Source organism: Cynoglossus semilaevis, chromosome Z (genome assembly GCF_000523025.1).
Source record: "Cynoglossus semilaevis isolate Cse_v1.0 chromosome Z, Cse_v1.0, whole genome shotgun sequence".
NCBI lineage: Eukaryota > Metazoa > Chordata > Actinopteri > Pleuronectiformes > Cynoglossidae > Cynoglossus > Cynoglossus semilaevis.
Window position 1 is genome coordinate 2,629,405 of NC_024328.1, and position 13,331 is coordinate 2,642,735.

Consider the following 13,331-nt stretch of genomic DNA (forward strand, 5'->3'; position numbering starts at 1 on the left):
ACTAAATTAAAATGTGAGGTACGCCTGACATTAGGCAGCAAGTATAGCTCATGTGGTTCAGTAATGACTGATTGGATGGATCTACCTACCTTTTTTTATTGTGACTTAAATAAGTTTAACTACTGCTCTTCAACTCTAGATTGGCCTTTATTAAAATACCATACCTAGAAGGTGAGAGGTGCCACTACACAAAGTGTACTCTCCAAAAAAGCAAGTCATGTATAATGAAGTACAACAGAGTATCTTAATCAAAGCAAGCATGGCAACAACTATAAACATCACGTCAGAACACAGGAGACTAAGGTGGAAGCATCTGAATGTTTGGTGAAGCCATCAGCAAATCCCATTCCTTCCACCAGGGTGGGTTTCCTGTCACACATGGGACACAGTTTATTTCGTTCCTGTGAGGCTCTCATCCAGATGATGAGGTTCCAGCGCTGGCCAGAGGAAATGGGCAGTGCCCCATGCATGTGTTGCCCCCGGTGGAGAAGGCCCTCTGTCATTCTGTGTTCTACCTCTACACACTCTGTTTCACATAAAGGAATCTGTAGGTGGCGACAAACATTGGTCAAAAGTGAGACCAAAGGTTCACCCTGTAATACATAAGTGTCACAGAAAATTTTAGTTTTATTGTATTATATGGGAATGCAACTAACCACAATAAATATTAAAATTAAACAGAACTCACATCAGGGCTACAACAAATTAGTCAAATGCTAGGTAGTTTGCTTAAAATTCCTGAAATAATTTCACTTGTAGAGGAAGTGGTATTTTTTGGGATGAATACTACATTATAGTAGTATTTTCACTTGGAGCTTAAAGTAAAGTCACCTGTCTTATGTCTCCAAAATAAAGGTTTCCATCAGTGAAGTCTTTGCCCAGAGAAACATTCAGAGTGACCTCTGCATTGTCATAGTGGTAGCTCAGGTCCAGGTCTTCATTCATGTCGTATTTCACCACAAACGCCTTGTGACTATCCAGACAGCGACCCCCCCAGTCTGGGTACAGCAGAGAAGTGAGTGGACGTAGGTACTGCTCACGGAGTGGGGTGAAGAAACCCTCATCAAAACCCAGTTCATTAAGAAGAATCTGAGAAGAGGGAAAACGGAAGAAAAATAATAAACACTCAATGTAAGAAATATGCAGTGTGATTTGTGTGATTGTTTTTTTTTTTTCAATTATCATATACAGTACGCATATAAACCTAATTCTATTGGATACATTACTCCATAATGGTTCATGGTGTTGGGTCTTCCTTTAGGAGCTGAAGACTGTTCAAAATTTTCCAACTCCTCCATCAGCTGTTCACAGAAACCTCTTTCAAAAACGGGGAAACGGTACACTCTCGGTGCTACAACAGAAAAGCAAGAATAAACCAGTTATGCATTCTTAGAATGAACAAGTACAGTGTGTACACCTACTTCAACTGGTATTTTTGGTAAATTTAATATTTTTTTCTCTGCTTAAAGCTCAATGTTCTGTTGTTTTGACAACTCCATCAGTGTTGCTTCCTTCATATTGATGCTTTTGTTGCTGTGTACAATTACAATGAACTACAGCATTCTCAGTTTGTTTTCAATACGTAAAGACATTTTAATGCAAAACCTTTGTGTGTCTTTAAGGGTTGTGCTATACAGTTAGCATTTGTTTCACGAAAAATCTCATCAACAGGGAGACATAAACCAAATATGTTGAGCTGACCTGCCTCTTCCTCCAGTAAGTCCAGAAGGCCCTGTTGACTGGCATCACTGCGTTGACAATACTCTATAATCTTTTTGAATTTTGGAGCAAGGTAAGATTCCTGGGGAGAGGAGACGCAGCAGAGCAGAGAGATGTCACAGTGAGGTTAGTGTAAATGAGCTACATTTAATGCCAGGCTTGGCAGACAGTGATGCAGTGAACACCTGAAGACAGTAGAGTTGAGGATGAAGTGGCTGGTAAATGTCTTTAATAACTGCAGATCTCTCAGCTGATGTGGCACTGAAACGCCGTCGCCTGTCTACTTCCTGTAAAATCTAAACACAGCAAACTCATTGTAGAGAAGCTGCAGAAAATCAAAACGTCACAATGAAACATTTTATTTATCAAAAATATTTCTCTGGAATCGTGATATGGCTATGAATTAATTGTTGATATGTTGCCTCAAAACAAACTGTCAATCTATGTGTCCACACCTAGATGGACAGTTTGTTTTGTTTGTTTTTACTTTTCATTGTAGAGTTAACATCTTTTTCCATAGGGGCATGCGAGTTTTCACATGTACTTTCTCCTAAAGGTTACCTTTCCTGGCTTTAACGTACCTCATTCAGCACCTCCGTAAACTGTTGTTCAGTGTCGCAGCTAAGCGTCCTGAGCAGCTGTATGAACAGATAACTTCAATTAAAAACTGAATCTATAAAAATAAAATAAAACAATAACATTTTTTTGTCGAATGCAGTAATTACTCACAGGTTCATAGTCCAGTCTGAACTGTTGCTCTGATACAAAGCGAACGTGTAGTTTGTATTTCTGCAGAAAAATATTGTCTGTGATAAAACAGTCACAAATGTAAAACTGAACACACTTCACGTCTTCGTCGTCCATTTTACTTTCGCTCTACAATATAGTTCATAAATAATAATCAGCAACGAAATAATATAACATATGAACAGGCGTAAAGCTATCAACCAATAGTATAAACAGTAATAATAATCGTTCTTCTCTTTCTCTGCTCCTCCCCTCCTCCTCTTCTTCGTTTTCTTCTTGCTTTAGTTATACAAGTATTCTACTGCCATATCCTGGTAACAGATAGAAGTACAAGATGACTGTAAATATGGAAGAATTAGCTTCACGTTCTACATTGTTTTTCGTTGTTATTGTCTTTTAATGTTTCCTTCGCTCACATTTCGTTATGCTGCGGTTAAATCTAGATTTAAACTATTTGAAATCTATAAAGAAACATGTCTTATACCGTATGTTTAAACGAGTTTTGATTTTTAAAACACCCACACGCAAGCACAGCCAAAGGAAACAATGAAGTTTACCATAACTAATCTAATTTAACCTCTCTGATTTGTAATATTTTTTTAAATTATATAATGAGCGGGAGGTTTTGAATTCGGCCAAATGAGGGCGCTAATTAAAAATGGTAGCGGCTAAACCAAAGAAAAAGAAGAGCATGAGGAGGAAGAAGTTGAAGAGACGTCAGAGCGTGGTCACGCTTTGTTTTGTTTTTGTCTTACTACGTGATATATATATATCATGATTCCGTTAAGAACATATGTCACCGGGATTGAAAATATGGTTTAAAGTAAAGAACCTCTATATCAATGAGCTGTGAATTTGGAAAACTTCGTGGTAATGTTGAGCGTGGAGTCTTTACAAGTAGCGGAGGAGGAGGTAGTTGAGTCCAGCTCCAACAAACTCGGTGACATTTACACATTTGTCGCGAAAGGCTGTTTTCCACAGACTATGGATCCGTTGAGAAAGAAGAACCTCAGAAGATACGCTCAGAAATTCATCATTGACAGTGAGTTTTTGTACAAACCACAGTCCTTTCGCAGCTATCCTGGCAAATAGAACTGTTATAGTTTAACATCTTTCTTTTGCTTATATTTTACAAGTATACATTATTTTGGCAATAGAGTAGTAGTGTTTGTATAGTAATTGACCACTGGTGTATCCGGGACAGTTTTAGGTGGCTTCATCAGGCAATTGTAACGCCCGCAACACAAGTTAACCTTTCAGACCTACAGAGTGGTAGAACAACCGTTACGTTACTATTGAGAAATGTACAACTCGCTCAAAGTCAGCTGACCAGCATACATATAAATAGTTTAAGTTAATGAAGAATCTAGTTACTTATTAATTATGGAACTAATAGTAGAACCAGTGAATTGGGTATGTTTGGCTATTCACTCTGTCTCCATTATATATCCTTTACTTTGTCCTTGTTCTCAGATGGTACACTGTACTATGTGGGACCAAAAAAAGAGGAAAAGAGAGAGGTGGTGATCGAGTCTGAAAGAAAAAGGCAGATTTTCCTCGACTGCCACTTCAATGACATTGGCCATCATTTGGGCCAGAAGAAGACTGTGCACCGGATACAGAGCAAGTACTACTGGCTTGGTATCATCAAAGATGTGGTGGACTGGGTACATGGCTTTCCGATGTCAAACAATAGGGCCAGTCCCACTTGTTGCTAATTTTCACAAAAGATGTTTCTATCTTTTCAGATTAAAGTGTGTGACACCTGTCAACACACAGAGAGGAGTAAAAACCGGGCACGGACTGTCCGTCCAATAAAAGTGGATGGGCCGTGGGAAGTTGTTGGTGTTGACATCATAGGTTGTTTGCATTAGTGAAAGGAATAATTAACCATCTTGCCTTGTAACATTTTTTTCAACAGCCTGTTTTTCTTCCTCCTCAAGGACCTTTCCCTGACACCCAACAGGGCAACACTCATGTTATTGTCGTCATTGATTATTTTAGTAAATGGCCAGAAGCCTTTCCCATGCCAAAAGCAGACGCCCTCTCTGTAGCGAGATCTATTTCCAAATGTATTTACAGGTAACAGACCATGTTTGTTTACAATGATGTTATTCATTTTGGTAATTGTTTTCTTTTTCCTAAATATTTGACATTTTTGTTATCTGTTTTATTTTTGGTTGGAGGAGAGTCCTTAGACATTTTGATCTAACTAAACCTGACTGAATTAATTTGTCTATATTCAATTTAATTGTATGTCCTATTTTATCTTAGCACTTGTTAAATGTTGGAATTTTCTTTTTAATTAATTTTTATTAAATTTATTTTATATTAAGATAAAATCAGCAGGCAGCAAAATGTTGTCCAAATGCCTTTTATGAGTTGACTCATTAAATTTTGATTAATTATGTTTCTTTTCATTTAGGTTTGGTGCTCCTAAAACATTAGTTTGTGCACAAAGTCCTGAATTTTGTGAAGAGGTGAGTTGTAAAGACAAAAAATGCTGAATAGATTGAACAGAGGTTGTAGCAGTGATACAGTTTTGTCAGTTTGTCAGGTTTGTTTTCTAGGTGACCAAGGTACTGTGTGACAGATGGAGAATTGAGCAGAAGGTTTCGGCTCAGGATCAGCCTAATCTCAACCCTCTCCACGACTGCACCAATCCATTATTGAAGGACGCTGTGGTGCAGATGGTCACAGAGAAGCAGAGAGAATGGGATGACTTCCTTGACCCTGTGCTGTTTGTGTTTCGAACCTCCACCAATCCCACAACCAAGTTCACACCGTATTCCCTCATGTTAAATAGAAAAGCCAATTTACCTAATGAGGTAAGAAATGGACTATGAGCTATTTTTAAATCAATAGATAGGCAGATATATTTTATTGATTTCAAGATGGGAAATTACATCAACTAAATGTTTTGGTGGTGTTTATTTGTCAGAAATGTTGTCTTCTTTCCACCAGACTTTTGATGAACAAGAGCAAGATTTGTTTTCCACTAAGGACAAGGCCCCACCTTGTTTGACAGTAATGAAAGAGCAGCAGAACTGTGTTAAACAGCTGGTAGGTATTTTTATTTATTTGTTGAAAAAAAACAAACAAGATTATTGCCTGAACATTGTCATGATGATGTCAAGCTGTCTTGAGTACATCGAAGGTTGATTGTCATTAGTCGGGTTCATTTCCCATGTGTTTTCTTTTTTTTTTTATTCAGTTCTCGGTTTTAGCATGATGTAAACATTGTAAACTTTGAAATTGCATTTAATAATTAATTTTAAAATGTATCTTTCTCATGTTTGTGCCTAAAAGTGTGTGTCCCTTGTTTAGGTTTTAGCCAATATGAATGCAGCCTATAAACAGGAAAAAAAGAGGAAGGCTAAGAACGGGACATCTGTTTTGCCTCCAGTGAACTTTAAAATTAAGGATCCTTTGTTGAGTGCAGGAGACTCACCTTCAACAAAAAAACTGAAGAGTCAGAGTTTATATTTGTCTTTCCCTGTCGACACGGTGCTGGCCACCGAACCCAGTAACTCGGAGGACATAAAGAGTGAGTTAGTTTATCACATGGCTGAAACAGACATCCACTGACATTAGACGCATGAAGTGTATTGAATGCTATAACTATGGATTGTACACGGAAACTGAATCTACCTGCCAAAGAAATCCAGTTTTTCCCTGTATGTTTTTTTCATTTTATTGCAAAATAATTCTTATCTGCAGTACTTAGAAATAAATGTATTGTTTCTTGTGTCAAGCTTGTTTTAAAGCTGCTCTGTGACGTCAACTAAAATTCTTTATATGGTACCAAATGACAAAAGTTAAGTTATTTATATATGTATGTATTTATGGGCGTATAAACGACAGGGTGTGTATTTTGTCTATAGTGTACTTTGAGGAAAATAAAGCTGCAAAGATGACATTTTATAGGTAAAAACTAAAGATAATTGAAGGAAAAGAAATTAAACCAGGAACGGTCTTTTTAACATGAAGCAAAAATAATTTTAGTTAGCCATATAGAATTCAACTATTATTAGCTTAAAGGTTTAAGTAAAGGGAAAGCATATGGTTATTGGCGTAAATTTGGCATGCAAAACGTTTAAATATACTGTGCAAGACATACATAGTAAAGTATAGCCGATAATTTTACGCAGGTAAAAGTATCTCCACGTCCTTCTGCGGGGCGGTGCGATACATTGTTTACTTCCGGTGTCTTTCCACAACGTCAGCATAGAACAGCATAGAATATAGTTCACTCTGTCGCCCCTTCTGGTTGTCAGGTAAAGGTCCTATGAATTCAATTGAGGTGTATTTAATCTAGATCATAGGTTATTCAGTCGTCACTCCTTTGTTAAATTTCGCTTTAGGTTTAGAAATAATATTATGTTGTAAATATTATGTTTGTAACAGATACCACGTATCACACGCGCATCACACATTTCATAGACGATCTCTGTTGCCGGCTTTTCCTTCGCCAACGAATTTCAGTTTGTGGATGAATTATTTTTTAGCCATGCGGCTTTTTCTTCAGCTGAGTGTTTTAGACGTAATTCTGAAAACCAAGGTTAAATTATTGAGTTGAACTCTCACTTGACACCAACTGGACTTCAAGACGTTTTGTTGGACTGGTTTGTTTAAAGCAAATAAACACAGTGACTGCTAATGGCTAGCATGAACGTCCACTTTAACTTTTAGTATATGTTACGTTTTTATTTTTGTTTGTTTTGTTTATAAAATATGTTCAGCTTTAACACTGTCATACTGTGTTACGCTTATAATCCATTGACTTGTCAGACCTTCCCTCAGCGTACCTATGTAAACTACTGCATATTTAAAAGAGCAGTTTCACGTAAATTATGAATAATCTAGTAGCAGTAGCATTAAGGAAGTTATATCGAGAATACTGCTTTAGACAGATTTGCTAAAGACAGAAACTGTTTCTTTAAATGTACAAATGCTTTGCCCTTCCATAGGGGTTACAATAATTATTTTCATGCGTTTCTGCCCAACCCTTGCAGCAGTATAAGTTGTCAGATCTTTGGTTAAAAAAAATAGAAATAGTCACAAAATTGCGCAAGTAAAAAAACTGTTTAACACAGTTAAAGCAAAGGAAGCAGACAATTGCGGGGTAGTTGTCTGTGCTCAGTAAATAGTTCACTGTTGTTCTACTAAAAGAACATCTGGAATTAACCCCATCATCTGTTACATACTGGATGTTCATGTTTAACTGAATTCCTTCCCTAGAAAATATTGCTGGCCTCTTATCATTAGCTGCAACATCTTTTAACTCCAACTGTACTGTATAACTGTACTCCAAACAGTCATGGGATTCAAAATTTACGTGTGGTCCTCTGTGCTGTTTTCACTACTGGACGTTGTTGTCACCACTGTCCTTTATATGCATGGATCAAACTGGCATACATTCAGAGAGGATGCTCAGAACTTTAACATCCTTACGTCAGTGCTGGACGTTTGGGGAACTGTGTTGCTCCGTGGTTCACTTCTCCTTGGAGCCTCCATCGGTGTTTCATGGAACAAAAAGGATGGAACAACGAGGGTTGCTACCCTCAGTACCTTTATTCTCTTTATCTGCTTGGTCATCATCACCTACTCTATGTCCAAATTGCTCATTCTGACTGAGCTGAAGCCTCTGATACAACAGCCCTGGACTCTGAGCGTCATATGTTGGACCTTAGCCTCTTCTGTAGTTGTTGTTTTTCTCTGGAGTCTGTTGGGAAAGGAGTCCAGCACATGCACGCGTCACAGTGGAGGAGAAGGTGGTTATGACGACACTGACAACCTGCTGGGGACAGCCGGTGAGGAGGAGCAGAACGTGGGACGTGGGAAACGGAAGCATGATGCAGAGGAGGAAGCAGGCAGCGATGAGAAAGAGAGGATCAGCTCTCGGGCTACCGTGGGACGTCTGTTAAAGTACTCCAAAGAAGATGCTGGTCTGCTCTCTGTCGCCATTGTCTTCCTTATCATCTATGCTGTGTGTGAGTGGTCTAAAATTAAAACATAATCCTTTTAGGTGAGGATAGGGACATGAAAGAACGTCAAAATGAAGACTATTTTTGAATTCTTTCTTATGATTATGTCATTCTTTTGTCATGGAAAGATCTGAGTTTAGGCTAACCTTTGTGACTTATCTAAGCTACAGAGGACAGCTTAGATTTTAATAAGTGACCAAGAAAAGAGGCAGACTTCATTTTTGTAAATAATTTCTTGTGTCCTACTGATAAATGTTGTGTGGCCAATCAGGTGGTCAGACCAGTTTTTGATCTTGTGAAACAGCCTGATTTATTATGCCACCTGTCTTGTGGCCAACGTGTAAGTCAGGTGATTATTGTCAGAGTCAGTTGTAGAAGTTACTTGTGCTTATTTTAGACAAATGAAAGCAACAGGACTTTTCTGTAAGCTTTATGCTAGTAATGCCTCATTTGCTTAAAATGACCAAAATAGATTTGCTTACATTCTAGTTCACTACTACAATATACTGAAAGGTACATATGTTAAACTTTTGGACAAACTTTATTTATTAAATTCCAGTTAGTACCTCTATCCAAGAATATAGGTCTGATCTATAAAGCCCAGCTTAAACAGTAAACATAGTACCAGAGTACACAGTAAATACTGCTAGTACTGCTGCGTATCATAGAAAACTTTTTTTTTTTCTGTATTTGTTGGTCGTAAGTCACACAATTTGAGCTATAGTTGATCAAACAGATGCATTATGTTGGTGCAGCAATGTAATTCTGCTTTTGCAGAATACCATAAGGAAAACCCATTTTGATTTTCTTTTTAACTTTGAAAAACTCTGGAGAACTCTGACTAACAGTAACTGCTTTTGTTTTACTTCCAGGTGAAGCTTTTATCCCATTGTACTATGGCAAAGCCATTGACAACATCGTGGATTATAAAAGCATGGAGCACTTTGCAAGACCTGTCAGTATACTGGCTGTCCTGGCCTTAGTCAGGTGAGTTAACACCATGATCAACAACAAAGTAATAATTCAATTTTTCCATTTTTAAAAGTTTTGCTTTTTGAGTGCATATTGTAATTTTAAATAGCGATATCAGAACTGTAGAATGCCCATTTTTGGTCTCACCTACCCCAACTGTCTGACTTTCTTTTATTTTTAAGAACTTTTTAACAATAAAAATGTTTTTAGATTATTGTTATGTCATAAAAACAACCTTAGCTTGTTGTTTTTCTTTTATAGTTGATATCCAAGAAGAGAAATGGCATTTTCTTTAGCGTCGTCCAAACTGTGTAACTTGCCCTAAATCTTCTCAAAACAAACCAGCTCCTTTTTAAGATTCATCCTTCTTTACTGGCTTTTGGTCTGGGAGTTTGATACTTTAGGGTTATTTGTTGTATGCTATACATTTACAGTTTTATTACTTTTTCCACTGCATATTTTCTGCAATATCATCAGTAACAATCCCCAATCATGTGAAAGGTTGTCCCTTATTATAATTAATTTAAATTAGATGTCCATGACTTGGCTGAAAATGTGATTCCATTTAGCTCTTAGCTCTGTCTGTTGTTGTTGTTGTCCCTTGATTCTCAAGATCCTAAAACAACAAACTCAAAGTCTAAAGAGACGATTTTCTTTTGCTTCAGCTCATTTTGCATGGGAATACGTGGCGGAGTTTTCACTCTGACTTTTGCTCGCTTGAACGTTCGTATAAGGAGCCATCTCTTCAGGACTCTGATGAGCCAGGAAATAGGCTTTTTTGACAATAACCACACAGGTAATATATGAACTCAGTGATCTTTTAACTATCCTCTCATTGAGGCTGGCTCAGTGAGTGGTGGTGTTTTTTTGGCCAACCATCTGTTCATTGCTCCTGTCAACATTCCCACAGCCAGTGAGACCAGTGTCATTGAACTGTCTAGATAAATTTTCTACATAAATTTAAAAATCAAGTTTGCTTTCTTCTAATTTTGCCACTCATCAAAACCCAAAGGTGACATCATCTCCCGACTATCAGCTGACACCACGCAAGTGAGTGACCTCATCTCCCAGAACGTCAACATCTTCCTGCGGAGCCTCATTAAGGCGGCAGGATTCTTCGTCTTTATGTTCAGAATTTCCTGGAAGCTCACTATGGTGACGATCCTGGCCTTTCCTTTTATTGGCTTGGTTTCCAAAATTTATGGAGAATTCTACAAGGTAAAGTAGCTCTGTCTTTGTGTCAACACTGTATTCAAAGGGATACACTGATGCAGAGTTTTTTTCTCATTTAATTTTAAGAATTTGACCAAAGAAGTGCAGACAACTCTTGCAGAGGCAAACAGAGTGGCTGAGGAAACAATTTCATCCATGAGGACAGTAAGAAGTTTTGCCAACGAGTGTGGGGAGGCAGATGACTACTGTTCTAAGCTTTTAGCCATGTACCAGCTAAACAAAAAAGGGGCATTGGCCTACGCCTGCTACATGTGGTGCAGCAATGTAAGTATCAGTAGGATCTAATGAGCTGTAAGGTTATGTTGGAAATCAACTGTATATATTCTAAGAAATCTGCTGACAAGTAGATGGCTTGAAGAAAACTGCTTACACCTGACATTGATTTACATTTCTCCTCGGTTTGCGTTACCTTAGGTTTTACAAAATCAGAAAAAGCAGAGAAGTTTATGCGTATGCTGCATGGCAAAAATCTTACACAATTAAAACTGTTTGTCCCAGAAATAGATAAATCTGGAAAAAAGTTCCAGAAATGTTTCGCTAATATTTATTCTTCACGTCTTCACATTATCCTTCTCATCTTTGTGGCAGGAGTTGGAGCCAGTGGTACCGGTAGCTATCATTGGGCAGGCTAGAACCTGGACAGTTCATGACACTACATTTAAAGATAAAACATCATTCACACTCAGGACATAAAAATAGCCCCTCTGAAAATCAATAACAAGAAGACTTCACCACATTCCCTAATTTTTGCCAAAAATATTTCTCTTGAACAAATCTTAAATTTAGCCTGGAATTAGCCAAAACTTTAGCTATATTGCTAAAAATTTGATAAAAGACAGAGTAGAACTTGCTAAATTTCTGCCAAATATACAGAATAGCAAATAGCCAAGATAACAAACATATATAGAATATTGCCCAAAGATCAGCAAAAGTTGATTTTTGACATTGCAAAAGACAATGCAAATGAGAAGATATATAATTATATTTTCTTTATTTCAGATTTCACAACTTGCCCTGGAGGTGACTGTTCTCTACTATGGTGGTCATCTTGTTATTACCCATCAGATGACAAGTGGAAATTTAATATCTTTTTTCATATACATGCTCCAGCTTGGAGAATGTCTGGAGGTATATTATTCTTTAATTTTTTAAACAATGATTCCAGTTCTCTCCCCTCTGACCACTGCCTTGTTTGACATCTTCCAGAGCATCGCATCAGTTTATACAGGCCTCATGCAGGGAGTCGGGGCTGCTGAGAAGGTGTTTGAATACCTGGACCGAAAACCCAAACATCCAGCTGATGGCACTGAGGCTCCAGAAAAATGCACTGGTCTGGTTGAATTTAAAGATGTCACATTTGCCTACCCAACACGTCCTGATATAGATATTCTTAAGGTATGTTCCAAACCTTGATACATAAAGGTTAGGTGTGACTTTCAATGTGTTACTCTTTATATATATGTGAAAATATAACCAAAATTAAAACATCTTCTTTCACAGGGAGTTTCATTCACCCTGCAGCCAGGAGAGGTCACTGCTCTTGTAGGACCATCCGGGAGTGGAAAGAGCTCCTGTGTCAGTCTACTGGAAAATTTCTACCTTCCACAGCAAGGTCAAGTTCTGCTGGATGGGAAACCTGTTTACACCCTTCAGCACAACTACCTCCACTCCAGGGTTTGTATATTTACAGAATTCAAGTAGTCGTGTAGCATTTATGTTTAGACCAAACATTTGTGGGTATTCCTGAAAAGAGAGATTTTCCAACTCCAGCTTAAAATAGGACTAACCCTCAAATACAAGAATAAACCAGTCCACCCTTAGCAAATTCTTAAAAACACTGCTGTTGTTGTTCGAGAGTAACAGTAAAACTTGCTGTAAACGTGCTGTATAAAGCAGCAATTACCACTGTATTCCTCCCCTGGGAAAACAAGTAAAATGAAAGTCCACATTAGCAATTCAACTGCCTTAATTTTGGATACATCCGACGCCAAGCAAATAACTTACTTTATGTAAATGATTCACTCTGACAGAAATTAATTGGAATGTGTATTCTAGTCATTTACCACTGTGCTTTATGACAACATTTCTGGTTATGTTATGTTTTACCAGTTCTTATTGTGTTTCTACAGGTGGCTCTTGTGGGCCAGGAGCCTGTACTGTTTGACAGGACAGTTGAGAAAAACATCACATATGGCATGAGTGACATTCCCATGGACGCTGTGATGCAGGCTACATTAAAGGCTAACGCTCATGACTTTATAACTAACCTCCCTAAAGGCTACGAGACAAGTAAATACTCTATCCCCATATATGTATTATAATGAATGGAGTCCATCTACTTGCCTATCGTTAATAACTATCCTGGGAAAGTCCTGGGTCTAAGTAATGTGTGTGTGTGTGTGTGTGTGTGTTTTCCTAGGAGTTGGAGAAAAGGGCACTCAGTTGTCAGGCGGACAGAAACAGAGGGTGGCCATCGCCAGAGCCCTCATCCGGAACCCACGTGTTCTTATCTTAGATGAGGCGACCAGTGCTTTGGATGCAGAAAGTGAGCACATGGTGAGTCCACATAACAGTTAGGTTTGTTTAATACTAAATGTCATGAAGAAAAGAAACAATCGATTTTAAAGTTTAATCACTGATTTATTCCCATAACTGCCCCGTGCAGGTTCAGCA

At 38.0% G+C, this 13,331-nt stretch overlaps 2 protein-coding genes across 3 annotated transcripts in view; one reads left to right on the plus strand and one right to left on the minus strand.

Annotated features, from left to right (window-relative positions):
* Window positions 1-128: 128 nt before the first annotated feature.
* Window positions 129-2,740, minus strand: ogfod2 (2-oxoglutarate and iron-dependent oxygenase domain containing 2). Of its 2 annotated transcripts, XM_008335675.3 has the most exons (7): window positions 2,449-2,740; window positions 2,301-2,357; window positions 1,905-2,015; window positions 1,702-1,801; window positions 1,227-1,351; window positions 832-1,089; window positions 129-545 (listed from the first exon to the last, which is right to left on the minus strand). In XM_008335675.3, the coding sequence occupies exons 1-7, from the start codon at window positions 2,581-2,583 to the stop codon at window positions 279-281; spliced, it is 1,053 nt and encodes a 350-aa protein (XP_008333897.1). In that variant the 5' UTR covers window positions 2,584-2,740; the 3' UTR covers window positions 129-278. The 2 variants fall into 2 exon arrangements, with proteins under 2 accessions (XP_008333897.1, XP_024909259.1); XM_025053491.1 differs by lacking the exons at window positions 1,905-2,015; window positions 2,301-2,357; window positions 2,449-2,740 and having other exon boundaries at window positions 1,706-1,801.
* Window positions 2,741-6,393: 3,653 nt separating this feature from the next.
* The window catches only part of abcb9 (ATP-binding cassette, sub-family B (MDR/TAP), member 9), a 7,628-nt gene continuing 690 nt past the window's right edge, over window positions 6,394-13,331 (plus strand). The window contains exons 1-11 of the mRNA XM_008335672.3: window positions 6,394-8,459; window positions 9,326-9,440; window positions 10,091-10,221; window positions 10,438-10,643; window positions 10,725-10,922; window positions 11,658-11,786; window positions 11,865-12,053; window positions 12,159-12,332; window positions 12,788-12,947; window positions 13,078-13,214; window positions 13,324-13,331. The exon at window positions 13,324-13,331 is cut by the window's right edge and continues 690 nt beyond it. Of these exons, the coding sequence (XP_008333894.1) occupies window positions 7,787-8,459; window positions 9,326-9,440; window positions 10,091-10,221; window positions 10,438-10,643; window positions 10,725-10,922; window positions 11,658-11,786; window positions 11,865-12,053; window positions 12,159-12,332; window positions 12,788-12,947; window positions 13,078-13,214; window positions 13,324-13,331 (2,120 nt within the window). The 5' untranslated portion in view covers window positions 6,394-7,786. The remainder of the gene's footprint in view (window positions 8,460-9,325; window positions 9,441-10,090; window positions 10,222-10,437; window positions 10,644-10,724; window positions 10,923-11,657; window positions 11,787-11,864; window positions 12,054-12,158; window positions 12,333-12,787; window positions 12,948-13,077; window positions 13,215-13,323) is intronic.

What these genes read in the sequence shown, in the direction of transcription:
- ogfod2 (XM_008335675.3), bottom strand. Translation starts at nt 2,583, where the DNA reads ATGGACGACGAAGACGTGAAGTGTGTTCAGTTTTACATTTGTGACTGT. An exon ending in CTTACTGGAGGAAGAGGCAG is followed by an intron (nt 1,352 to 1,701) that starts GTCAGCTCAACA and finishes TTTCTGTTGTAG; the next exon opens with CACCGAGAGTGTACCGTTTC. An exon ending in ACACCATGAACCATTATGGA is followed by an intron (nt 1,090 to 1,226) that starts GTAATGTATCCA and finishes CCCTCTTCTCAG; the next exon opens with ATTCTTCTTAATGAACTGGG.